This window comes from Ananas comosus, linkage group 2 (assembly GCF_001540865.1).
Source record: "Ananas comosus cultivar F153 linkage group 2, ASM154086v1, whole genome shotgun sequence".
Lineage (NCBI taxonomy): Eukaryota > Viridiplantae > Streptophyta > Magnoliopsida > Poales > Bromeliaceae > Ananas > Ananas comosus.
In genome coordinates, this window is record NC_033622.1 from 476,228 (window position 1) to 501,976 (window position 25,749).

Genomic DNA, 25,749 nt, shown 5'->3' on the forward strand with positions numbered 1-25,749 from the left:
CTTAAATAGACCAGTATTTTACCCTGTGCGGGGGGTCATGTGTGGGCCGAGTCATGTTCGAAGTGTCGTGAAGCTGAGTGGGCCGAGTCAAGTTCGAAGTAGCGTGAGGCTAGTTGGGTCGAGTCACAATCGAGACCCGTAGGCGTTGTATCTGTACGCTTTAAATGAATTTGTTGCGTATTTCTAACAGCTTGAGCTTTTGGGATTAATGGTTAGCGCCAACGATCCGATAGGAACGAAAGTAATTTAGCTAAATACTAACATCAAAGTAATCGTCATATATTTAGTCACATATGAGTGCTCACAGAAACACTAATAATATGTTTGTTAAAATCTTTCTGACAATTAATAATAAAAAAAAATAGTTTCAGAGTGGAAGTATGAATGAACATAAGTTTTGGCCCATAGTGAAGGGATGGAGTGGTACACTACATTTCCTTCCCCTCATTGTTTAATAATCATAAGCATAATATATAATATACATATATACACTTGTGGTGCTATTAAACTAATACAAAAAGTCATCATTTGTATATTAGCATGTTGGATGCTCCTCCTCCCAAGTCCTAAACCACTCTTTTCTTTTAAGGTCACCCCATTCAAAAATCTCACTCTTATTTTGGCTCCAATAAGCATATAAAATATAATAACAAGAACAATAAAAAGTGCTTTTACTAAACAAATAAGAGATTAGTGAGGTGGGGAGAAAAAAGTGCCTGTGGGAAGAGAAAGGAAGCAACACCTGAAGTGGTAATGAAAAGCAACAGCAACAGCAACAGCAACAACAACAACTACACCCACAGCAGAAAAAAAGGACACACACAGAGCCACAACAGTGGAGAGAGAGAGAGAGAGAGAGAGAATATGAAGTGAGGTGAGCTTCATTTTCTTATTTATTTATTTTATATTATATTATATTATATTATGAAAAAAGCATGGATGTATTGTTGTATAAAGCACCCACCCCACCCCATCTCTCCACCTCCCCACCCCTTCTTCTTCTTCTTTTCCACTTCAAAAAACTCCCCCCTCATTCCAACATTGAAGCAAAGTTATCTCCTGAAACATAGAAAACCCACTAGAGAGACCAGTGTAGCTTGAAGCAAAACAGAGGAGCTTAGTTACACTACATTGCTTGCTTAGACAGAGTAAAAGAACACAAGAGCTACAAGTAACACAAAGGAGTTAACTAGAGAGAGAGAGAGAGATTGGTGTAGGGGGGGTGGGGGGAGTAGTGGGGAGGTGGAGAGTGATGCGAACAGGGGCTTGCACAATCCANTTATCTCCTGAAACATAGAAAACCCACTAGAGAGAGAGAGAGAGAGAAGTAGAGCTACAAGTAACACAAAGGAGTTAACTAGAGAGAGAGAGAGAGATTGGTGTAGGGGGGGTGGGGGGAGTAGTGGGGAGGTGGAGAGTGATGCGAACAGGGGCTTGCACAATCCAACAGGCCCTCACAGCAGAGGCAGCCACAGTGCTGAAGCTGTCCCTGAACTTAGCAAGGAGGAGAGGCCATGCACAAGTGACACCTCTCCACGTAGCCGCCACCCTCCTCACCTCCTCTGCCTCTTCTTCTTCTTCCTCCTCCTCTTCCTCTTCTCCATTTCCTTCCTCCAATCTACTCAGAAGAGCTTGTCTCAAATCACACCCCCACCACCCTGCTTCTCACCCTCTCCAGTGCAGAGCCCTCGAGCTCTGCTTCAATGTCGCACTCAATAGACTCCCCACAACCCCACCACCCCCCTCCTCCTCCACTTCCTCTTGCTCCTCTACCACCACCACTGCTGCTGCTACTAACTCTCTCATCCACTCCCACCCAACTCTCTCCAATGCTCTCATCGCTGCTCTCAAGAGAGCTCAAGCCCACCAAAGAAGAGGCTGCATTGAGCTGCAGCAGCAGCAGCAGCAGCAGCAGCTGTCGCCGCAGTCGCCACAGCCGCTCTTGGCCATCAAAGTGGAGCTCGAGCAGCTCATCATCTCCATCTTGGATGACCCGAGCGTGAGCAGAGTGATGAGGGAGGCTGGTTTCTCCAGCACCTCTGTTAAGAGCAACTTCGAAGAACAGAGCTCCTCCTCCTCCTCCTCTGTTTCCCTCACCTCATCATCATCTCCCCCGTTCTACTTTGATCCCCAGGGATGTTTCTGGCAAACCCAGTTCCTGAAACCCAGCTCTGAACCAAACAACCCAGCAAACCACCACTATTTGTCACAGAGTGAGGATCTGCGGCTGCTTTTGGAGGTGTTGGTGAGGAAGCAGGGGAGGAGGAGGAGGAGGAGTGTGGTGGTGGTGGGGGACTCTGCTCCCACCAATGAGAGCCTTGTGAGTGAGCTGATGAGGAGGGTGGAGAGAGGGGATGTTCCAAATGAGCTCAAACCCTGCTGCTTCATCAAGTTCCAACTCTCCTATCTCCATTTGAGGCTAATGAGCAGAGGAGATGTGGACACAAAGGTGAGTGAGCTCAAGAGGAAGGTGCTTAGCTCCTCAGCTTTAGTAGAGAAGGGGGGGAGTGGTGGTGGTGGATGTGTGATCATATATGTTGGGGATTTGAGGTGGGTGGTTGATGGTGAAGCAAAGGATGGGGAGTGGGGTGGAGTGGAGTACATGGTTGAGGAGGTTGGGAGGATGCTGGGGGAGGTGAACAATGGCTCACCCAACAATGTACCCAGCAACAGGGTGTGGGTGTTGGCCACTTCATGCTACAGCACATACATGAGGTGTCAAATGAGGAAGCACTCATTGGAGGCACAGTGGGCCCTACAAGCTGTGATGGTTCCCTCAGGTGGGCTTGCATTGAGCCTACAAGCTCCAACAAGGTGAGTCCCCCTCTCTGTTTTTTTATTTTTATTTTTATTTTTTAAGGAGTATAATTTTGTCTCTTTTTGACATAGATATGGTGATTTTTATTCTGTTGCAAGTGTCACTGTAGTTGTTCTCTTCTCATGCTTGTTTCACTTGTTGTTCTTATCATCTTATAAGCTACATTGTTGTGAAAGTAGTGAGTATATATATATATATATATATACAAAGAGAGGATGGTCATTTTCATTTTCCTCTCTTTGGAATAAAACCAACCAAATATATATCAATTTCCACTAATGGAAACTCTTATATATAGGATTGAAGCCCAATGTGCCTTGTTTTTACTTGCTCCATTTATCTTTTCTGATCAAAAAGGCAAGAAAAAGAAAAAGAAAAACAGAAAACTCAACTCATATAATGACCCAAACAAATTAATAATGAAACTTCCTTGGATAGTTTTACTTTTCCTTTTTGCTATATAACTGAAGAAGAGAACAAAAGATTATATTACTTAAATTTCTCTCTCTTATTGTTTCATTTTTGTACAGTGGTTTGGACTCAAGGGTGACAAAAATAGCTCAGTATCCCTTCCAAATGCTGGAGCCGCAGGCTTTTAGCCCCAGCAAGGAGGAAGAAGATAAGCTCACCTGCTGTGTTGAATGCAGCAGCAACTATGAGAAAGAAGCTTCATCCTACAGCCCAGAAGCCAAAAGCACTAACTTTGCCTCTACCACTTTGCCTCTTTGGTTGCAACCACTTAACAAGGTAAAAAAAAGAACAAGAAAAAAAGAAGTGAACTTAACTTATATTTGTTCTTATATTTCAATATACTGTTTAGTAACTAATGTGATTTATCTAAATACAGGATAACTTGGTTGAATTGAGGAGGAAATGGAATAGATTATGTCAGAGAATCCATCATGGTCAAAACAACAGGATTCATCCACTCCCTTCTCTGTTTAACCAAGGCCTAACTGGGAAGAGCTTCGCTGCTTATGCTTCCTCGCATCCATGGCGGCGGCTCGGTGACTCGCAGAACAAACAAAACAAGCCATTTACTGAGCCATGTTTGCTGAGCTTTGATAATACCCAGGAGGTGGGATTAAGCTCCCTCAAGAAGCCCGAAAACCAGGAAGTGAAAACAGCTTTGGTGTTGGGCACTCCGCTTTTCTCGGATTCGGCGACTTCGCTTGAGGCGAACAAGAGGGGAGGGATCGGAGACCTGCGGGAACTGGAGAGGCGATTGAAGGAGAACATCTTTTGGCAGTTGGGCGCCGTTAGTTCGATCGTCGAGGCTCTCGTCGATTGTGATGCTGGCGAGAGGAAGGGCACTTGGTTTCTGATGCGAGGGAACGATCGCGTCGCCAAGAGAAGGGCGGCGATGGTGATCGCGGAGTCCTGGTGCGGATCGATCGATGGTTTAGTTTGCGTAAACGTGAGGGAATCGGCGAGAAGAGGGAGTTCATGCTCCGAGATCCTCTCGGAAGCCCTGAAGAAAGACGAGAAATGCGTGATCTTGATCGAGGGCATAGATCGAGCGGATACCAATTTCGCGAACTCTTTAGTAGATGGCCTAAAAATCGGATCTTTTGTGGACCCATTGGGGAGAGAATTAGCTCTATCGAATTCGATCATCATTCTCGCTACTTCTAGCGGCGAAGAACAGGAGAGCAATGTGCTCGCGATGAGGATGTGGGTCGAAGAGCAATTGCCAGTCGGTGATCTCAAAAGGAAGGCTCCGACCGAATTGCCGAACAAATCCAAGAAACCGAGAATCGAAAAGAACGGTTTCGATCTGAACGTTTGCTTCGAGGAGGAGGACGACGACGAGGGAAATGGCGAGAAGGCGAACGAGGGGGTTAACGAAGAAGAGGAGGACGCCGTCCCGAGCGATCTCACCCACGAAGGAGGGGATACTACGAACACCAATCTCCCGCACGGAATACTCGAATCGGTCGCCGCCTCGTTCACCTTCGAAGCAGGGCCCGACTCGTTCCGACTCATCTCCGACCACATCGTATCGAAGCTCAACCAAGCTTTCGACAGGACCGGCGACCGAGCGAATGGCCTTCATGTAGAGGAAACAGTGGTGGAGGGGATGGTAAGAGCTTCTGGGTATTTCCTGGAGAGTTTGTATGAGAGGTGGGTGAGAGAGGTTTTTCAAACTGGTTTGGCAACGGTCAAAAAGGGCGGGGAAGGGGGGGTGAGGCTAGGGTTTGAGGGTAAAGAGGTAAATTCAGGGGAGTTAGGGTTCCAGGGATCAGTTCTACCCAGTAGGATTCATGTGGACTGAACACTAATCTCGATCATCTGTCCCCTGTCACCATGCATCATCCCTTGTAAAATATTAGATTTTCCAAAAATGCCATTATGTACTCTTTTTTTTTCTTAATCTCTTTGCTTTTTTTCATTTATGATCGTCGTCATCATCACCATCACCATCACCATCATTGTTGTTGTCCTCGCAATCTCAACCAGAGTCCAACTTGTTTATGTTAGTGTGGTTTCGATTGGATCGTGATTCGTTCACGGAGTGAATCATAATCAGAGTCGAGCCAATCTAACCCCGTCATTATTAATAATAAGTCAATATTTACATGGACATTTATTCTTAGGTTAGTGTCCTTAGATACGTGTTAAGAAGCATCTAATAGAGGATAAAGGTATAAAAAAGGAGTTTCTGAGAGTAGGATATACTTAAAACTGCATAACTATTCAAAACAATAATTTTTTTATACCATATCATGAGCTGGTATTATCCCCTTGTCAATGTATCTAAATAATTGTCTATCTATTATTGTTATTATTATTATTATCAAAAGTAGCTGGTGTTGTTTTCCTTCTGTTTTTTTTTTTTTTTTTTTTGGTCTGTGGAGAGAGGACATGAGAGGGGACAAACTCTGGCCATCTTTTGTTCTCCCTTTTGTTTGGAGGCACTTTGCATGCACGCTAGAAAAGTCATTGGAAGAAGGGGGAATAAAAAATAACCCAAGATAAAAAAGAAGAAGACATGCTCACTTGTATTCAGATTGGTGAAAAAAGAAAAGCCTGGGTTGGGTTGGGATGAGTGACCAATGAAGCTTTTTGGAGTTAACACCTTTTTTGAGTCCATTATTGTACATATATACATAGCATTCATTGTTTTGCTTCAGAGAAGGAGAAGTGTTGGGTTCATGGGTCCATGAGATGGTTTAAGTGACTCCTTGGTTTTAGGATTCCAAGGAGGAATCCAACAAATGGGTATGATTGGAAGTTGTTCAAGCTATTTACTTTTTGGGGTTTCACTTTAGGGGTTTTTATTTTCTAATAATGACACAGGGTGAGAGGTGCTATCATAGTCATAGAACTTCAAAAATAAAAAGCCTATATATATCCATTGTTACTAAATAATCATCTCTTTTCTACTAGCTGGACAAATTGAAACTTACTTAATACCATCTAAAATCAAACAACTATGATTAGCACATCACATGGGAGTCTAATAGGTTCCATTCTAAAGCCACATTCATAAAAGCATAGTTTGGTAGGAACACACAAGTCCACTACATAACCCATAAGAAGATTTGCCACTCAAAAGAAAAAGGAAAAACTTAAAAAAGTTTAGGAAAGATAACTATGTAACTAGGTTTGCTGAGAATGTATATATACTCTCTTAGGCAAATCAAACCCAATAATAGTTTGCTTAATCAACTACAATGAGAAAGTATTTAATACATAATCCATAGAAAGACAAAGAGCTTTTGACATAAGAGGGAGTTGCAGCTCACCCACAAAACCTTTATATCTCTCTATCTTTTTGCTCATCACACTTGAGCTAACAAAGGAGGTCTTCTAATGTTGCCATTATAATTCGATGGAAAAGTAGTAATCCTCCACCAGTCCAATAACCAATGATCCTTGCGCTTCATTATTTTATTCATCTAAAAGCAAAAGCTCTTATATTCTTTATCATTGCTTTGACCCAAGGAGCCATGTAGAGGAGCATACACATGAATTTAATAAGGTATGGTAAAGCATTCATGATGATAGATCTTAAGCCCTAAGAATTTGAACACTCAAATGTGCTCACTATCAGCTTTTCTACTCTTTCAAGGGAGTAAGTGGCAAAAAGCTAAAGTTGTTATCCTGATCACCATCATTACCTAGCCATTGGCTCTCCTCGTAAACACTGGAACAATGCCTTTTCTCCTCTACTAATGAAGTCACCAAAAAATTTAATCGACCACTTGTACCTAGGACACTAGCTTTGGAGGTTCAAGTGATATCACTATATGAATATTCTCTGCTTTGTTCTCTACTGCTAGTATAATTTGTAAGAACGCTATTGAGCGATTAAGTATGGTATCCTTTACCCAAGTACTTGTTGTGAATACTCACGTGATAGTGCGCCATCCCTAATGACCGGTAAAATATTCTGAAGACACATCCACTAAAGATTAGACTAGGTGATGTGACCAATGTACAAGCAACTTGATCCACTAAGCCTTCAAAGTAGTGGTCAATCAATCCGAAAAATAAGGAAAAGTGGTTCAATTTTAGCTGCATTAAAGAACCAGGACTTGGCTATATCAACCTAACAAATATCTAAACATTATTATATTTTCATGATACTGGTGATTCAAACAAATAAACTGAGAAACTGCTGAAGCTGTGCATAAAATGGGTGCTTAGATGCATTTACATGTTTCTACAGAGCCAAGGTTGTGACAAGAAAACCATAGTACTAAGAAATTAATACCTAATTTACATTTTCTATAGCACCCATTAGTTACCAACCTTACAAAATTTCATTTTTAATATAACATAAAATGTGAAAAAAGAAATGGAATGCATATATTAAGTTCATTGTTCTCCTTTGTAGCTTAAATCTTGACAGGTCTCAATCATTGGGCCCTCAACTACTTTAGGAGGCATATATGGAGGACACTGAGTACTTACAAATTCCTGAAGATAACCATTTTCACTAGACTTCTCATTGTCATGGACCCCACTTATAAAGCCCACTAAGAATACTTAACACAAAACAATGTGGCCTACCACCTTTAGTGGAAAAAGCATAGCAAGAATTTAGACTAATTTAAGCACCTCTTTTGAGGTAAAAGATTGGGAGGTGGTAGTGCACACCACCTTTGAGGGGGTTTTGGTATTTGCCCTAGATATGATAATGGGCTAAGGACCCCAGAGAGTGATGGTTTCTTAACCCTCAAACACATATGAAAAAGAATGGGAAAAAGGCAGAGAAAAGCAAGGCACTGTCATATGCTTAGCATAGCTACCACCCATTGTGTTGAAATGCCTTTTGGTTTCCCTCCATGAATGAGGATGGTATCTAATTCCCTTATAACACTAAAGAAATAAACCACTTTTTACATATGGGAGGAAATGTAGTACTTCTATATGAGGATTTAATGTGAAAAGAGACTTTACCAATAATAATAGAAAGTGCAGTAGTAGTAGTAATAGTAGTACTACAGGTGGCAAAAGGGCGTAGCACAACGCACATGGTAATCACCATCTTTAGGTAAAGAAAACAATGCGCTGTACGATAAGATTAAAGTAATTATGCCTGTAAACACAATAATTGAACCGCAAATCTAAAAGAGAAGGGCTCAATAATTCAGGAGAACACCTGAAAAGGAGAAATGACAGTCCCTTCGTGAATTTTCATGGTGTTTTGGTTAATGATGCTCGTCCAAAAATTTTGAGCATGATTAAACCTATGATTATGGGAATACTACTCCTACTAGGTATAATGATAATGAAGATGAATGATTTGGATAGTAGCAGTCACAAGATATATCAATGTAGGAGATCATTTTTCTCCTAATTAACCAGGTATTGGAAGATGAATGACATGTTCACTATGGTGCATTGGGTTCACATGGGTTCTTCCAAAATTTGTATATCATAGAACTTTCGTTCTCACAATTTCCTTGATATACATCTTAATGTACCAAAGAGCCTTATTTTCAGATATAATCAAATAAAATTACAAGTTGACATGCAAAACATAAAATTTTGTGAAGAAACATTAATGCCCTTAAAGAGCTTTTAGCTTCTGTTGCGTTAAACCAACCAGCAACATTTTCAACCTCCCATGTTGTTTATGTTCCGATAGAACGATGCACCCTCTTTTTGTCCCAAGAAAATTTCATCTTGTCAGAAGTAAATTGGAGCAAATAATTCCAAAAAGGAGAGAGAAGAAGTGGGTCTATCTTACTACATTGTAACCTGATATTTTTTTTACCTTTTCAAGTGTCAAGTTAAACACTAGTTCCATAGAAAAGTCCTCCTAAAACAAGTTCCTAGGACATAAATGGCTCCCAACACCCCCCCATCCAAACAACTAATGTAAATAAGAGAGGGTGCATTTTAACCTGTCAGACAACAAAAACACAAAGCTCATTCTACAACAAACTTCTGCTAGAAAATTTCCTTCATTCTAGGAGAGATTGTAAAATTGAAAACAGTAAGATAATAGTAAGACAGGAAAACTTGATAATCCAATGGAAGTTGTGAAAATTACCTAACCATTCAGCTTGCTTCTTTCATGTTCTACTGCCGAGGTCCTTGTAAAGATTGGAAGCTTGTGAAAGTTCAGCAATAACCTGCTAACATAGTAAGAATTTAAAATTGTTCAGTTGCCCTGGGTGACATATTTATTATTTTAAGAATCAAGAATATACAGTCTAAAAAAACTGACCAAATACATAAATATAAATCTTGCTCCCTTTCTTCTCTGCCTGTGTTCCAACGAGTTAACAAAGAAAAAAGGCCCTGAAATAGTATGTGAAAACTCAAAAGCACCATGTTACCTCCAAACGATATGCATTGTGCACAACTTAACTTTTCTCCATGGCTATATGAAAAGTTATGTTAGAACTATATATATATATATATATATATATATATATATAAGTAAGAGAAAGGGAAACAATGAGTGTAAAAGCAAAGGTCATTGAGCCAGCTCCAGAGATAGTACAAGAAAATTCTGAAGCACCAAGGAGTATCCACTGATGCATTACTTCTCAATGAGAGTAAACTAAAATTAAACTAAAATCTGCCCTCTGGCTTGTTAAAGAATGAATTATGATGCACATAGATTACAAGAGAGAAAAGAAAAAAAAAATTACAAACTAATGTACAAAGAATTAATTGTATTGAGCTAGTCCCACAACTCAAATGGCTCAAACTCTATAGCTGTATGTTACAGAGGGCAACTTGTAAGGAGCTAACCAGCTAATACTAATATACAATTCTGGTCTTTATCATTTCAAACTTCAACCTCACGAACATTTAGAGAATCAAGTTCGAGCAATTGATTTACTAGCCTCTCCACCTCCTTTTGTTGGAGATTCATAGCTTCGATTACCATAGAATGTGCTGCCTTGCAAACCTGCTCTTCTCTAAAGGCTAATGTCCATCTCCCATCAACCAAAACCTTCATTTTGGTTTTACCAAATCCATTGTACTTTGAGGGATCCAAGAAAGGTAGGGTTGAGGGGCGTATGCGTAAATGCAACCACTTTGGATGCTCCTCGTCTATCCTAGGCTGATTGCAGAATGACAAAAGAGAAGAAAATCAGAACCTTGTAAATTAACATTTTATTCACGCTATCCCAAGCATCCATTTTTCCCAATTGGGTTTGTCAAGACTTGAGAAAATCAAAGTTGCTGTGCAACAACATATAGAAAAAGCAAAACAGAAGAGAATCAAATTTAAAAGTAAAAGCAATATTATAAGCATCGGTTTTTACGTTCCTAATAGGAGCAAACTCCCTATTGATTGTTTGCTCACCAAGTTCCATCCAATCAATGTTAGAACTGCTTCCGCTTGCGCAATGAAGTGCCTTCAACAAAATCATTGAAGGAAACTTTGCCAGTATATTCTTTTGGTTTACAGCAAAAACATGAACAAAAAGCACTTCACTACATCTCAATTTGATAAGGCATGATTTACGGTAGAAAAGCTGTGTGTAAATGAGCTTGAGCCCAACCTATAGAAAGTGTCCATGATGTCAATCTCATTCACCTATTAAAAGTGTCAATGATGAGTAAGCTAAAATGCAAATTTACCACAGTAGCTACTTTCTTCAGAAAGCCAAAACCCTAAGCATTAAAATTAAAAATAAAAATAAAAAACAAATTGCGCAAATTTTTACAAGCCAGAAGGAAGTTCTACATTCTTAGTTTAGCAGCTTTACGACTTCTGCATGTTTTAAAAAATACCCTACATCAAACATTTCTAGTAAGCAAAAGCTACAACAGCTTTCAACTTATATCAAACAATTTTAAAATTTATAGCTGACATATCGAAGACAACGGACAATAATTTTTCAAAAAGTCAAAGCAAAAGAAAGCTCGCAATTCAAATAATTTTTCAGACAAGTCATAGGAAAAGAAAGCTCGCAATTCAATTTTTCTATAGAAGATTTGATATACATACATCTGAGCCGGCCAAGGGGGCTATGACACGAATAATTCCACGTTGCTGCTTGAGGGGTAACTCTTCCACAAGAAGCAGCCAACCAGATGTTCCCTTAGACATAGCTAAAAAAGAAAAGTAGCGTTCTTTCCCTCTCTCAAATGCTATTCTACAGGGTACAGCATTAGCTGGAAAAAAGAGCACAAGAAAGCAGGCTGTAAGATAAATCCGGCAATGCAGCCAAATATGCCGCTAATAGATAGGGCCTCTAACATGTATATCCCTAGAACATCATCTATAAATAGACATATGCAACCCGTACAACCTGAATTGGCATATCTTTTCTTTTCTTTTCATTTTTTGATAAATCCTACCTGATCTTTAACCTGGAAAAAATTAACTCAAAACCCCTCAACTTACGTTGGGGAGTCATCTAATTCACGGAAGGAAATAGCTCTCTTATCAGAATGTTATTATGTAACAACAAGGGTAAAAATGTCAAAAAAAAAAAGCTTTTGAAGGGCATATATGAAAATTCATATTTTGCAGGAAAATATATCGAAATCGAAATGAATAAAGAGATGCCAATCTTCTAGCATACCCAAATCAATTTCAGAGCCAGGTTTCGGTACTAGAACATCTAAACCAGCAGATTTTGTTTCAGAACCTCGAGGAGAAAACATTGGAGAATTTATTGTGGGTTGATCGGCTAAAGTTCCTCCAAGAGAAAAAACTAGCAGTTGACGTTGGAAAACAAAAACCTGGACAATCATCACCAATGAGTCAAAAAAACAAAAACAGCACAAAGAAAAAGTGCAAGTATAGAATACTCCCAAAGGGTATGCTCATCTAATGCACATATGATAGTGCAAGGGTACCATATTTTCCAAGCCCTAAAGATATATATCATGATAGGCATTGTTTATATGACATCATTGCTTTTCGGTGCCAAAGAGGTTTTTTTGTCATTATAGCTAACTTGCCTAATTTCTTTTCTTTTGTTTTCTTCTATTGAAAGGCTTTCAGACATGAAACTTCAGGGAAGGTCTATTACATGTGATCTAAAGCATTACCTGATGAGAATGCATAGGATCAAATAACTTATACAGTTTGTTAAATGGAATAATTCAGTTTACCTTTTGCTATTTTAAGTTTTTCAGTTTCATACATAGACAAGTACAAAATTATACGTACATGTATATAGGAACCAAGTAACACTATTATAAGCCTGAAAGTATTACACAAGTGTCAAATTAATAAGTAAAGACCTTAAAGTGATATGTAAACCATTTAATGTGATGTACAACATCTAAAGAGCCTCTATATAAGAAATCATTTATTTATTCCTACCAAGTAGCCTAAAAAATTATCAGTTTATAATTTTTCAAATGGGTTGCTGTCCGACAAAAACAGAGTGGGTTTCTGAAATCAACGATTTTCTTTCATGTTGCGCTTTTCAAGGTTACAGTCCCATTACAGATACACTTATATTCAATGACCTTCATGTTCAATTTTAGACATGTAAAACTCTTAGTACAACCACCTCAGCACCCAGAAGCACAAGAACAAGAAGTATAATAAAGTAATAATCAGAATTGCAACCACTATAACTACTACTAACCTTAACCATCTCATGCATCCTCTCGCCAACAGCTAAAGAAGATTCACCTGAAGTATCTGATAATAGGGAGAAAAGGTTTTCTAACCAAACATATATAATTATGTAAGAAAGTTTGCAGTGAAAAATAACAAAATCTAACCTCCATAGGAACATGTTTGTAACGGATATAGTATGGATTTGGGGTCCTTCGGAGGTGATGATGCCTCAATTGCTGATTCGTGTATGGAAAAAATAATAATAAATTATCAGCCAAATTCAATATAAAAAACACATCAATTTTAGTCTCAGAGAGATTGATCAAACCTTTCTTGCAAGTCCTCCATACATCTTTAAGAGTGACCAAGAGCAAATCCGACCAGCATCCTTTGATTTCCTTTAAAAGATTAGCAGTAGAATTCTTGTGCGAATCCTGTCCGAAAATGGTTTTCCATATCAAAAACAAGCAGAAGAACGTCTGATCTAACAATGCACTGTTTCAAGTTGTTATAATACAGAACTAATATTCATATTTCACAGCCTACTGTTTGTTTGCCTTTCCAAGTTTTCCTTGCATGAATGAGAACGTTGCAAAATGAATGCTAACATTTTTTTTTAACAATATTAGAAACAAATGATGAGTTAAAAGTATAAAAAAAAAAAAAGAAGAAAATCCAACAAGTAGCAGTATATACTATCACAAACAACTTCTTTACACCTGAGAACCTAAACTATAACACATTATGTAATGCTCATTTTCTAATGCTAGTGTTAAAGGCATAAAAAAGAGTGTATCCAGCATTCGAGATTTGATGCTCTAGAAGAGATCGATCTGCAGGCAGTTAAAGACCTAGTTTGTTCAGCTATAACATTTAGAGTTTTTGCAAGAACTAAGACAGTAGCTTTTTCCTAGAAATACCAACATTAAAAACTGTTTATCGTCTGGAATTGTCACCCAATTAGCTACGAGAAACTGACCAAATTGATTCTAGTGTTCTTTTGATTGTCTACTTACCCAGTGAGGCATCCAAAAATGTTCTATATACTGAAATTTTTTCGCTACAAAGTGTTTATCAATTTTTTTTTCTAAGATCACAAAATATATTTCAATTGTCCATATTGCATGTCTGATGCATCTGTAAGGAAATATCTATTTTTAACATCATCTGAGGTCATATAAATATAAAAAGAGAATTTGATGGCATCAAAATCCGGTATTGCAATTTCGGTACTAAAATTGGCTCTCTCTTAAGTAATCTACAATATTGTAACAAAGGCTTTCAAAACAAAAAAATCAAGAATATTTATGCTTGATACTTCCTTCGCAAAATACAGTAATCATGTGCAAACATAAAAGTAAGATTAAAAAACGATGTCTTTGAACGTACCTTGAGTCGTTCAAGATGAACAGCACTAAGTTGTTCCTCGCCATGAGGCAGCAGCTGCCTCAAAAGCCAACCGCCAACCCATCGAATCTCCGCAGATACATCAGACCTGCAGAAAAGGCTGACTAACGCATCAAGCACCTGGAGAACACAACATATTCTCAAGTTAGGAATTGTAACATTGTCAACTATAATCTTGACTTTCTTTGGATTGATACACAAAATTTGCTGTATCACCAAGCGCTTCCTAATGTATGCGCAAAATACATGAATATTATGGAACTCTAGCACCAGAGAATGGGGTAAGTTTTATAGTGATTACTACTAATTTTCTTCAACCAAACTTTCAGCAAGTTGATCTTCCAGTGCAGCAAAACAATACAAAGATTTGGCATAAATTCATGAGGTTCTTCAGCTGATTTCTGAGAATCATAATCTGTATGGCTTCTTTTCTCAAAAAAAAATAATCTGTATGGCTTCTATATATCAAACTATTAAGGAAGAATAAGAAAGGAGATATATGCAAGGTTAAGGAAAAGAATCAGAAGGGAGATATGCACAATTAAAATTCAACCTGAGAACGATGCACCTCAGGGCTTATTCGATGCTCCATCTGATGACACAACAGCCCATATTCACCCTGCAAAGAAAAATAAAACATACTTCTAACTTAAAAAACAAATGCCTCTAGTATTAGCGGACAAACTCAGTATCCTCTAGTATTAGCAGACAAACTCCGTATCCATGGTGACTTATAGCTTGTGAACAATGAAACTGAACACGCGCACCAGACTGTTTATAACATCAAACAGAATCCAGCTAAAGAAACAAGAAAAGCAGGATGACGAAACTGGAAAACTAGTTCTTTTCCATATATCACATGAGGCAAATAGGAAGAAATCCACCCATATAGTTAAAAGATGCGAAGGGTTATTTGGAAAGGTCGACAAGTCGCTTTTCATACCTCTATTTTCTTCAGGTAGCTATCAAGGTCGCCACAAATGTCATCCTTTGTTGCACTTCTCTCAGTGGCAAATAGCTGTTCTTCAGCTGAATCTTCACCAACCAAAGCTTGCTGCCAAAACACAACAAAATCATTTTCTTAAATCTCAATATAGCAACAGCAGAACACACTTTTCTACAAAGGGGCCATACCACATAAAAAAGACACAATAATTGAAGAGATTAGTGCATGTTCATGGTGCATATAAGTTGAATTCTTTAGAAAACAAAACAAAGATTCATCCTTCCTGCTCTAGAAACAAGGATTTGTTTCACGCTCGAAAGATTATCCAAAAAAATAAATGAAGATGAAATATGAAAGGAAGTCCAGACGGAGTGTGTTGTAATCCACTTAATTGCGTGAAGACAGCTAGGCATACCACCAACATTTTCTGAGACTAACTATTATTACTATCAAAGAGACATCTATTCACTACAGCTATTTTACCCTCCATTAGTTGGAATTTTGTTTTACTCAGATTTGAGTTAACTTTGTACAGGTGATTTTTGACAAGCACAACCAAATTTATTATTTGAGGCTGAATTTGCCATGATTTAAATTCCAAGGGACAAAAGAGTATATAAATAAGTTTTAGTCAATGTAGTTGATTCAGTTATGCATGCAATTTTATCTACCCTGTTTGTTGTTTCTCAAGGCACAATAATGCACATTATCTGTCCTCTTTTTGCTAATAAATATTGCCAAAGTGTTAGGCCTTGTTTGGCTAATATTTGTCATTCTGTTTTCTTTTATTTTTTTTTAACTTAAACTCATGAAATTGAATTGACCAGCAGATCATGGATTGTTTGCAATTTATACATCTATGGGGTCTGTTTGGGAATAAAAAACAAAAACTTAGGCTCTGATTGCAGGCAAACTGTGTTTACATCTGATAAGCAAATGCAACAGGAAAAAATTCCATTTGTTTCCATAAATGATACCATGTCACACAGATTGCACTTGTTCAGTGGGTAAGATATTATTTCTGTGGTCCCACCAAAAGACAGAGAAGTATATCTTTACATGCTTTGGCCACAATTCGTTTTTGCCCGACAGTATTAAGCAGGCCCTCAATAACAAACGGGCCCCTAGAAGTAGCTTGTTTTGCAGTTTTTTTAAGAGATTTGCATGCTAACCCACAATAACAAAAAAAAAAAAGAAAAGCCCATTCACTGGTGAATTCACTCACAAGTCACAACACAAATCGCAGTTTGACAAAAAAAAAAAAAAAAAGCTGACCAAACAAGGCCCTAACCTATGTTTCCGTAAAATAACATGGAGGTTATAGTGCAGTTTCATGCCTATTGCATGAGCACAGGAAAAGTGATATAAAAGAAAACTATCAAATAAGAAGTTGATAGTGGTGCAATGTTCCAATATCCAATACAAACCAGGAACCCATGATGCTAGAGAAATCCATTTAATTTATTGTAACTAACCAATAATATTGCTTGCTATACAGGCATTAAGGAAAAAATTCTTAAGATAATTTTGATCAATAATGGCCTATCAAAATACAAAACTGAAAGCATAAGCATTATAATATCAATCAAGAGAGTTCAGTTATGATAGCAACTTGATATTCTAAAAGGAGAAAATTAGAGAAACTTTAAAGGTATCCATAATAGGCCTAAAAACTAGAGTCAAAATGTAGAGCCACAAGGGCATCAGCAAAACTTACAAGCAGGAGCCTTTTGTGCTGCTTTCTTTGAGGAAGAATTCCAAGTGCATCTAGCATCGATTCATCGAGTTCTACAAAAACTGATATATACTTCAGTAATTAACAGATTTGGCTAGATATGCAGTATGGGCAAAAAAACAATAATAATGTTCCTTGACCTTTTGTCTGCAACAAGGTAGCAAGAAAACTCAAGGAACCTAATACTTGCAAGTCATCTCCAGCAGTTATATATGATAGCAGGACTTCCCTGGAATACAGAAATATGCATCTTAATCTAATCAGTCGGTAAGGCCTTAATTATCCACGAATTTTGCCTTCAATAATGGAAAAAAAGGATTATAATTTCTTTGATCATTTAACTTGTAGATGAATTTGATGCATTGACACATTAAGGTTTTGTTTAACTATACCATCTGTTTTCCTCTGTTTTCTTAAACTCAAATTCTATGCAACCGAATGCCCGAGCAAATGGATTTGCGCACTAAAGGGATACTTGAAAGACACATGAGAATTGCTTGCAGAATACAAGACACAGTTCTTTTGGGTCTAATAGGCACTAAATCATCGTTAAGCAGTCTGGATCCAAAAACTTATGCATTTGGATGGCACTTACATCATAGATTCATGGTTGATAAAACCCAAGAGTAATGCTGGTCTGCTGATTTTGTTTCTTGATGAATTTGTGGGATCCTAAGATATTCAGAATTTACCCTATAGCCATATCCATATTGTAGTGTATCTGAAGCCCATATCCTTATCTATGCAACATCGTCAGTCAAATAGAATTGAGTTTAAGAAATCAAAAAGGGAAAATGTGGATTCTGGAGCGTAACCAAACAAGATCTAAATTTCTAAGTTTGTTTCCTTTTGTATTCTAGCAACAAAAAAAAAAAACTACTTGCTGCATAATAAAAATTATCTTATCACCTAAGCATGACTGGTTCACCAAAATCATTTTGACAAAATGAGGAAAGGGGTCACAATTCATTCATGCATGAAGAAGAACACTTCAAGAGTTTTGCCCTTGCAGGTATCTCGTTAAGAGAAATACCTCAATGAATGACATGAACTGCAACCACTTTGAGAAGAATGATTGGGTAAACATGAGGAGCCAGAAGGTTCTAGCACAGAAACTCCTGAATCGTCTGCTTTCACGTGAGCACCAACAGAACAGCCATTTGGCCTCGCTTGAAAGTTTGAACCAAACAATTTTCTTGGACAGAAAAGGGTAGCAGCAATAGTATTTGCCAAGTCCTTGCTCTTAAAAATGTGTAGTATACAACAAAGCAAGTATAAGGAAGTAGCGATGCCTATGTCTCCACCCTGGAGCAGCAATAATCAGATAAAAAAGGACAGGAGAAGTTGTCCAGAAAATTAATTACGGGGAAAATAAAGGGAAAAATATAGATAATACCCCCAGTAATCAAAATCGACAGATAAATCCCTTGGTAAAATGTAAGCACTTACGCACTTCAACAATTGGATTGACTACAGGATTCTATAACAAATTGAGGGTTTTATCTGTAATTGTGATTGCCAAGGGGTAAAGTGCAAATCACAACATATAGGAGCATTATGTGCATTTTTGCAAAACTCAATAACGCTTACGTTGCTACATCTGTCCAGCGAAGGCAGAAGCAATGGAAACACCAAAAACTGCAGTATATTGTCAGTTATTAATCTTCCAAGATCTGGTACCCCAGCCGATATAACATCACTAAAATAGTATAAGTTATCTTCAATCTCTTCCACTGCAGTAAGAATGGAGGAGGTTGAATCGGAGGAGTCTGGATTCCTGCCAAAAAGGTACTATTGTTAGAAATGACAAGATTTATGGAAGTCGGTAAAAAATAAATGACAACTGGAGAGGTATTTAAGGATGAGGAAATTATCGTTCAGTACAGATAAGAATAGAAAATTGCAAATCACAGGCACATGAAAAATGTATTACTAGCTGGCTCACCTAAGCTTGGCCTGACTAATGAGAAAAAAAGAAAATTATTAGACCAGAAAGAGGACTGGCCAGCATTTGGAGTATTATATATAATAAATAATCCTGTCACATATTAAGACAAAATTCAAAATATGTAATTTATAGTTTCCCGTGTTCAATTGAGAATTATCATTCAACTAAGATGTAAGAAGTTGCCAAAATGATTCCAACAAGAGATATGGCCATCAAACCTAGCAATTTCGGCAGCCAACTTGTCCAAGTTGATGCACTGCTTTTGAAAATATTTGACCATATTTGCAAAGAATTCTGATAGCGGGACACGTGAAACATATTTGTTAACAGATTCATCTCCAACTGAAAAGGGAAAAACAAAAAGAAGTGTTAGGACAAGTGACCATACATAGATGAAAAATAAAGGCAGAATGGTACATAATAACAAGGAATTGAGACCTTACCAACTTACCGTGATAGACATTAAGTGTTAATGCACGCACAGCAATTCGAATCATAGTTTCCTCATGAAAAGCAAATCGTATGGCTTCAACATAAAGCGGAAATGAAACAACATCCTCCTATATGAAGGTTAAAAAAAAGTATTACAAAAAAATAATAATAACAAAACATTCAAATAAATCATGACTAGCCAGTTAAAACATCTTATGACATGAAGTTCATCAAATGAGTTACATATCAAGCTCATGACTAAGTTTCTTTTTAGAAGATCAGATGTTTCGAAGTTTCTTACAATAATGATCAAGTAGCTTATGTGGACAAAATAATGAAGAACATTTGAGAGCATTTACAGGTATTCACAGTGAGAAGCTGAGTGATGATGAAATGATCTAGCATCTTAGAACAAGCAAGGTGAACAGATGATCTATCATCTTACTAAAGCAAATAAAATGCAATGTGTACAGATTCTGAATAATAAATAACACATAAAAGGTAGTTTCTTGGTGCTTCAAAGTATATTTATGCAATACTTGTAGATAATCTTAAGAAAATTTCTTTAACAATAATACATATTGTCGGATTGTTGGCTCTAACCATTAATCCCAAAAGCTCGAGCTGTTAGAAACACGCAACCAATTCACTTAAAGCGTACAGATACAGCGCCCAGGGGGTCTTGATTGTGACTCGGCCCAATCAGCCTCACGCCACTTCGGACATGACTCGGCCCAACCCAGCCTCACGCTATTTCGAACGCGACTTGGCCCAACATGGCCTCCCGGCACAGGGCAGAATACTGGCCTATTTAAGCCAACACATATCTACGTCGCATTGTAGTGTTATATGATATGATCTCCTAGAATTATACACTATCAGAAGGAGATATAGAACTTAAGCAGCCATATTATTTAGTTCAATGAATGTGATTCTCTGGAAACAACTGCAATTTAACAGGCCACTACTAAATGAAGTCAATCATCTCCACAAACTTTTAAAACTACGAGAAAATTTAGCATGTGAAAATAGAGGATATTGTGTCATGTTCATTAAAGAGTCTGAATATAATCACTCAGCATTTTGAATTATACCTTATAAATCTTGCAATGGCGGGAGATGCATGCCTTGGCATACACACTTAGAGAATCCAACATGAATGCGTATGAAATTATCTAATAGATGTAGGAAAATTCATGTAATTCTAAAACAATACTACTAATCACTTCAGCATTCTGAATCACCATCTTCAAAGGAAAGGCTGGCCTACCTTTGAAACTCGGACAAGCAAATATTAAAAAGTCTCACACTACTGAAAAAATCAGTAAATCACAGCATTATGGCACACTGCTGATTATACACTTCAACATAATGAATGTTGCCAAAGTGCATAACGAATACTATCCATACATGTACTTTTATGCATATGGGCACTTATACATGAGCAGTATAAAGATCAGCTGGTAATACATAACCAAAATATTGAAAAAGAAAAATAAGGTAAAGTAAATCCTCCTAGTAGCACAATAGGAGATGAGATTCATACTTTTTCTGTCTTCACAAGCAGTGAGATCGTATTCTTGTTCAACTTTCCACTTATTGCCCTTCCAGATACAAGGGAAATGGAACAACATAAACAATTAATAACAAAAGTCAAATATACTGAATAGATAACATGGTAAATAGAGGCAATTACCCACCGTAAAAAAGATATGTAGTATGACAGCAATTCTTCATTTCGGAAGTCAAAAGAATATGTTATAATGTAGTTAATGTGTTCGTTGCTGAAAATATAGTCTGCGAAACACATGATGATTTGATTAATTAGACCACGTACTACGAATGTGGTATGACACAAATTCATTTAACCATTGCATAAGGTCATTTAACCATCACACCACTTACAAATCGCATGTTCGCTTCTCAAATTCTGGATCATAATGCTCATAGTCTGTAACAACTGAAGTGCAACTTTGAGTGGTTTGCTAATCCTTAATATACGTGCAAATTCACCCATAATATGCTTCTCCATGAAGAACCTAAAAATAGATAAGTGTAATAAGACAAATAAAACCACCAATAGCATTTAGGGAAACAAAACCGCTAAAATACTCACTCAAAAAATGATGGATCATGCTGGTCACCATATGTCAGCAGCTCCGCAATCGACCTCAGTGCTTCAATGACAAAATCCTTCATGACCATCATTAACAGGTAAAACCTCCATAAAAAAATTCAATTACCGAACTTATTTCAGATGAGTAATTACCTCGTTAACTTCATTTACAACTTGAATCTTTTGCAGCTGATCTGTTAAATATCTGCACAAGATGAGCTTAGATTAGCATCACATAGACAGAAAAAGTACATATGAGTGACAAGGTTGCTGGAAGCAAAAAGGTCTTAGCTTGATGAGCGCTAAAATAATTGAGTAAATCATATTCTAGCAAGAAAAGCATACAAACAAATCCTCAGCGCTTCGCATTCAATTTTGTAATTAAACTTTTAATCCCAAGTAAAACAGTAGAAAACAGTTTTCAAGACAAAAAAAGATTTCCCAACAAAATGGGCATTCACTTTTTCTAGCGTTCAGTTCGCAGAAATAAAGGAAAAGAATTGTTTTCTGGGAAATGCCAATTTGTTTTGAAAGAAAAGAAAAACGAACATCCAGAAGTAAACCCCCCATTAAGAAAGTAACCTGTGGTTCTCGTTCTTGTTTTTCCAAGCTTACGTGAAGGGCCATTTGTCCTACAATATGTAAAAAATATTTTTCTACTGAAATTAGCCAGCCAAGCACATGATAAACTATTTTCTGAGCCAAAAACAGTTTCCATGGCCTTTATCCATGAAACTAAACAGATCTTAAATGAAAACCCTGTCATAATAAAGCCATACTACTTATAATATTCCTTGGTAAGATGATGTTATCTTTCATTCACTGCTGGGGTTATTTTTGTGGTAGAACCTTTTTTCAGGGTTTAAAAACTAGCCACATCCTCTGCTGAAGGCGTTTTTCATAGTCTCAACCTATGCATCCTAAATTAACCTAAATATGCCTTCTCCGAGTTTACCTTTATAACAAGACAAAGCTTAACCTCCACATCTCAATCTCCATCAAATTCAACTCCACGCTTAAGAACAGCATCTTTCTATACCCAGATCTTTATCGCTTTCTCTCCACAAAACCAACAATTAAAATTGAATGCTTGCATTGACGTCTATCAAACTGATCACCAAAGATTGATCTCGAATTGAAACGCTCACTATTTTTAATCAAGATTTCTTTTTAACCAATGCCCTTCTAATCAAGATGCCTACGCCCAAACGAGAAAAAACCAGCAAAATTAAATTGGATTGGCGTCTATCGAGTTCATAGGTTAAGATTCCATTTACGTACCAAACACATACAACAAATCAATTTTTTCCTGCTCATAAAAAACCCTTCTGTATCATCCAACACCTCTTCATCTCGCAATTTCTACACAATACCATAAAAGATGCAACCGAGATTAACCAATTCACCAAAGAAATAAAGATTTAGGGCAACAAATTGCAATAAACCGCTTCTTGAACCGCATCTTGCACCGATCCAAAAACCCTAGAGGGACGAAGGGGAGGGGAAATCGAACGCACCGTAGCTCGTCGAGGGAGAAGCGATTCCTGGATCGCCAGAACGAGAACCACATGGTGAGGGCGACCACAGCCCCGACGCGACCTCAGACCGCGCCGCCGCCCGCGCCCACGCCCACCACCATCGCCTCCGCCACCCCCGCCGCCTCCGCCCCCGATCCAGCGATCGAGGATCGCCGGTGCGATCCCTACGATCTCCCTCTCTCTCTCTCTCTCTCTCTCTCTCTCTCTCTCTCTACGATCTCCCTCTCTCCGCTCTCTCTCTCCCCCTCTCCCCGCTCTCTCTCTCCCCCTCTCTCTCTCTCCTCGCCTTTTCGTCGTCGGCGAAACAGATGATTGTTTTATTTATTTATTTATTAATTTATATAATAAATATTATTTTATTTTATTAATTAATTTATTATAGAGGGACCAGGGTGTGTCCCCGTGTGTGTCATGTGTGTGTGGGAAAGAATAAGGAGCACGGAACCGCCGAACCGGATTGAGCCGGACGGGCCGGTTCGAAATTAACTTGGTCTATGCAACTCTGGGTCCGGTTCAACTCGAACCCTCCAGGCCTGATCCAACCCTTCCAATGGCCCAAATAATTTCAAAAAGCCTATAATTATTTTTTAGGTAATCTTAATAAATACTAAAAATCAATTCCTATGGTATTTGTCAATTGTAGATGAGTAATGCAAAAAAAATCCAACATCCACTCAATATAACCACATATCAATACCAAACATATATCGGGACTCATTTGATAGTAAGAGTCATCTAACACTATTAGACGCTTTCACAATCACAACTGATGTTAATGAAAATATTTATATCTGGTCCTATGTGAAGTTGATGTATTTGAAGTACGTGTATACCATATATTACTATATTCATAAAATAAAATAAATTATATTAAAAGTATCCTCTATTTAAATGAGGAATACATAAAATATTTTTTGCAAAAAAAGTTTAATTTCATGAAGCAAGTGCAGTATGCTCCCTAGTGTCACGGCCTTAGTGTTTCTGTTCGCAAAGCCCGTGCGACGCTCGCCTTTTTGCTCGAAGATGGGCAAGCCTTCATCCCTGTTGCTAGTCTGGATCTTCGCGTCCTACGACTAAATATACAAAGGGAATGACAGAAAGAGAAAGGCGGAGGTTCACTCAAAAAACTAAATACTTCACTATTTGGAAAAAGAGAATTACAACCTACAAACACAATCTCTGGTGTCCTTTGGCCTAAGCCAAACCTCACTATAGATAGGCTCCTATATACATTGAATCTAGTCATCCACTAACTCTCTCATTATAACACATTAACTCACCCTCATAATGAGCCATAAATCCAAGAGTCACCCCATAACTTATGGGAGTTTCATAACTTTTGAGTTTCCCATAGCGGGTTTGGTTCGGGTCTCTTTAATGACCTGCTCCGCTAGCGAAATTGGGCCACTGTCAAGGAGAAGTCAGCGAAAACTATTTTGCTCGTGACATTCTCCCTACCTAATGTGCAGACGCCCTCGCCGCGCGCCGAGTCGATCCCAGTCCGCATAGCATTCCGCGCAGTTCGTCTCGCCTTCGCGCGCGATCGGCACCGTGCCTTGCTCCTAATGTCTCCATCTGTCCCCGTACCAGCACCAAGTGTCTTGCCCCTCTGAGCAAGTGCACCAGCGAGCCTGCTGTGCGAAGAGTTCGCCGGATGTGCATGTCTTCCGCGACACGCACGCGCACTCTGCCAAGCTGCCGAACGCCTCGAGTGTGCATGTCCTTCGCGACACGCACGCGTACTCCGCCAAGCTGCAGAACGCCTTTTGGTCCTCGTAGGCTCCTTGGCAAAATGACTTGCACTTTGCTTGGACGCTGGCCGCTCCAGCACCGCATAAGACTCGATAGTCTCGCCGGTGCTCATGTCCTCCTCCTCGAGGTCCCCAGCCTTCTCGCGCTTCACCTTCTCGCAAAGCTGTAGGGCTGTCAGGGTTGAACTCTCGTTGCACCCTTTTGAGTCCCTTGGATCGCGGTACTCTCCCCCACCTTTGGCCTCGGTCCTCTTTGGTGTTCACCTCGATCGCCCTCGGTTCGCTCAAGAAGTGCCTCACTCGTCTTGAGGTCCTCAACCTCCTTGACCTGGGCACTGATGTACTGAAGCAGCACATCTCGCACATCCCGCTCGTCATTGCGATGGGCAAGATTCACCTTGAACTACTCCAGACGATGGCGGAATGTTGCCATAGCTGCAATAACATCCTTCTCCATCAAATGAAACCCCTCCTCCAACATCCTGACATGTTGGGATAGGTCGGAGTAGCACTCCTCCGCTCTCGCAGCAGAGTCCTCCAACACGCCTACGCGGTCGTCAAGCAAGACGGACTCTCTCGCCAGAGTCTGCGGCTCCTTGCTCTTGCCACGCTTGGTCGCCCTGGGCTCAGGCACAACGTCAACGACGGCAACTTCTGCCAAAGACATGGTTCCTCCTCGAACTGGCTCTGATACCAACTATCACGGCCTTAGCATTTCTGTTCGCAAAGCCCGTGCGGCGCCCGCCTTCTTGCTCGAAGATAGGCAAGCCTTCATCCCTATTGCTAGTTCGGACCTTCGCGTCCTACGACTAAGTATGCAAAGGGAATGACAGAGAGAAAGAGAGGCAGAGGTTCACTCAAAAAACTAAATACTCCACCACTTAGAAAAAGAGAATTACAACCTACAAACACAATTTCTCGTGTCCTTTGGCCTAAGCCAAACCTCACTATAGATAGGCTCCTGGATACATTGAATTTAGCCATCCACTAATTCTCTCATTATAACACATTAACTCACCCTCATAATGAGCCATAAGTCCAAGAGTCATCCCATA

At 38.8% G+C, this 25,749-nt stretch overlaps 2 protein-coding genes across 8 annotated transcripts; one reads left to right on the top strand and one right to left on the bottom strand.

Annotated features, from left to right (window-relative positions):
• LOC109727135 (protein SMAX1-LIKE 4) lies at positions 1,314-6,763 on the top strand. The gene is made up of 3 exons (XM_020257038.1): positions 1,314-2,814; positions 3,349-3,565; positions 3,666-6,763. Exons 1-3 carry the CDS (start codon positions 1,421-1,423, stop codon positions 5,091-5,093), a joined length of 3,039 nt encoding a protein of 1,012 aa, XP_020112627.1. The 5' UTR covers positions 1,314-1,420; the 3' UTR covers positions 5,094-6,763.
• On the bottom strand, positions 9,744-23,159 carry LOC109727145. 7 transcript variants are annotated; one of them, XM_020257093.1, is made up of 22 exons: positions 22,923-23,035; positions 21,988-22,037; positions 21,559-21,610; positions 21,406-21,466; positions 21,195-21,328; positions 20,990-21,086; positions 20,836-20,893; positions 19,309-19,417; positions 19,076-19,199; positions 18,500-18,686; positions 17,943-18,214; positions 17,050-17,138; positions 16,892-16,971; positions 15,172-15,282; positions 14,782-14,847; positions 14,211-14,348; positions 13,150-13,255; positions 12,986-13,057; positions 12,847-12,902; positions 11,827-11,986; positions 11,247-11,413; positions 9,744-10,352 (listed from the first exon to the last, which is right to left on the bottom strand). In XM_020257093.1, exons 5-22 carry the CDS (start codon positions 21,319-21,321, stop codon positions 10,074-10,076), a joined length of 2,298 nt encoding a protein of 765 aa, XP_020112682.1. In that variant the 5' UTR covers positions 21,322-21,328; positions 21,406-21,466; positions 21,559-21,610; positions 21,988-22,037; positions 22,923-23,035; the 3' UTR covers positions 9,744-10,073. The 7 variants fall into 7 exon arrangements, with proteins under 7 accessions (XP_020112682.1, XP_020112665.1, XP_020112674.1 ...); XM_020257076.1 differs by having other exon boundaries at positions 21,406-21,482; XM_020257085.1 differs by lacking the exon at positions 21,988-22,037 and adding an exon at positions 22,687-22,767 and having other exon boundaries at positions 22,923-23,027.

Coding starts and splice junctions, on each gene's coding strand:
- LOC109727135 (XM_020257038.1), top strand. CDS start 1,421: ATGCGAACAGGGGCTTGCACAATCCAACAGGCCCTCACAGCAGAGGCA. Junction 2,815..3,348: donor AGCCTACAAGCTCCAACAAG/GTGAGTCCCCCT, acceptor ATTTTTGTACAG/TGGTTTGGACTCAAGGGTGA. Junction 3,566..3,665: donor GGTTGCAACCACTTAACAAG/GTAAAAAAAAGA, acceptor ATCTAAATACAG/GATAACTTGGTTGAATTGAG.
- LOC109727145 (XM_020257048.1), bottom strand. CDS start 22,975: ATGTGGTTCTCGTTCTGGCGATCCAGGAATCGCTTCTCCCTCGACGAG. Junction 19,200..19,308: donor AACACTTAATGTCTATCACG/GTAAGTTGGTAA, acceptor TTCCCTTTTCAG/TTGGAGATGAATCTGTTAAC. Junction 16,972..17,049: donor TACCTTGTTGCAGACAAAAG/GTCAAGGAACAT, acceptor AGTATATATCAG/TTTTTGTAGAACTCGATGAA.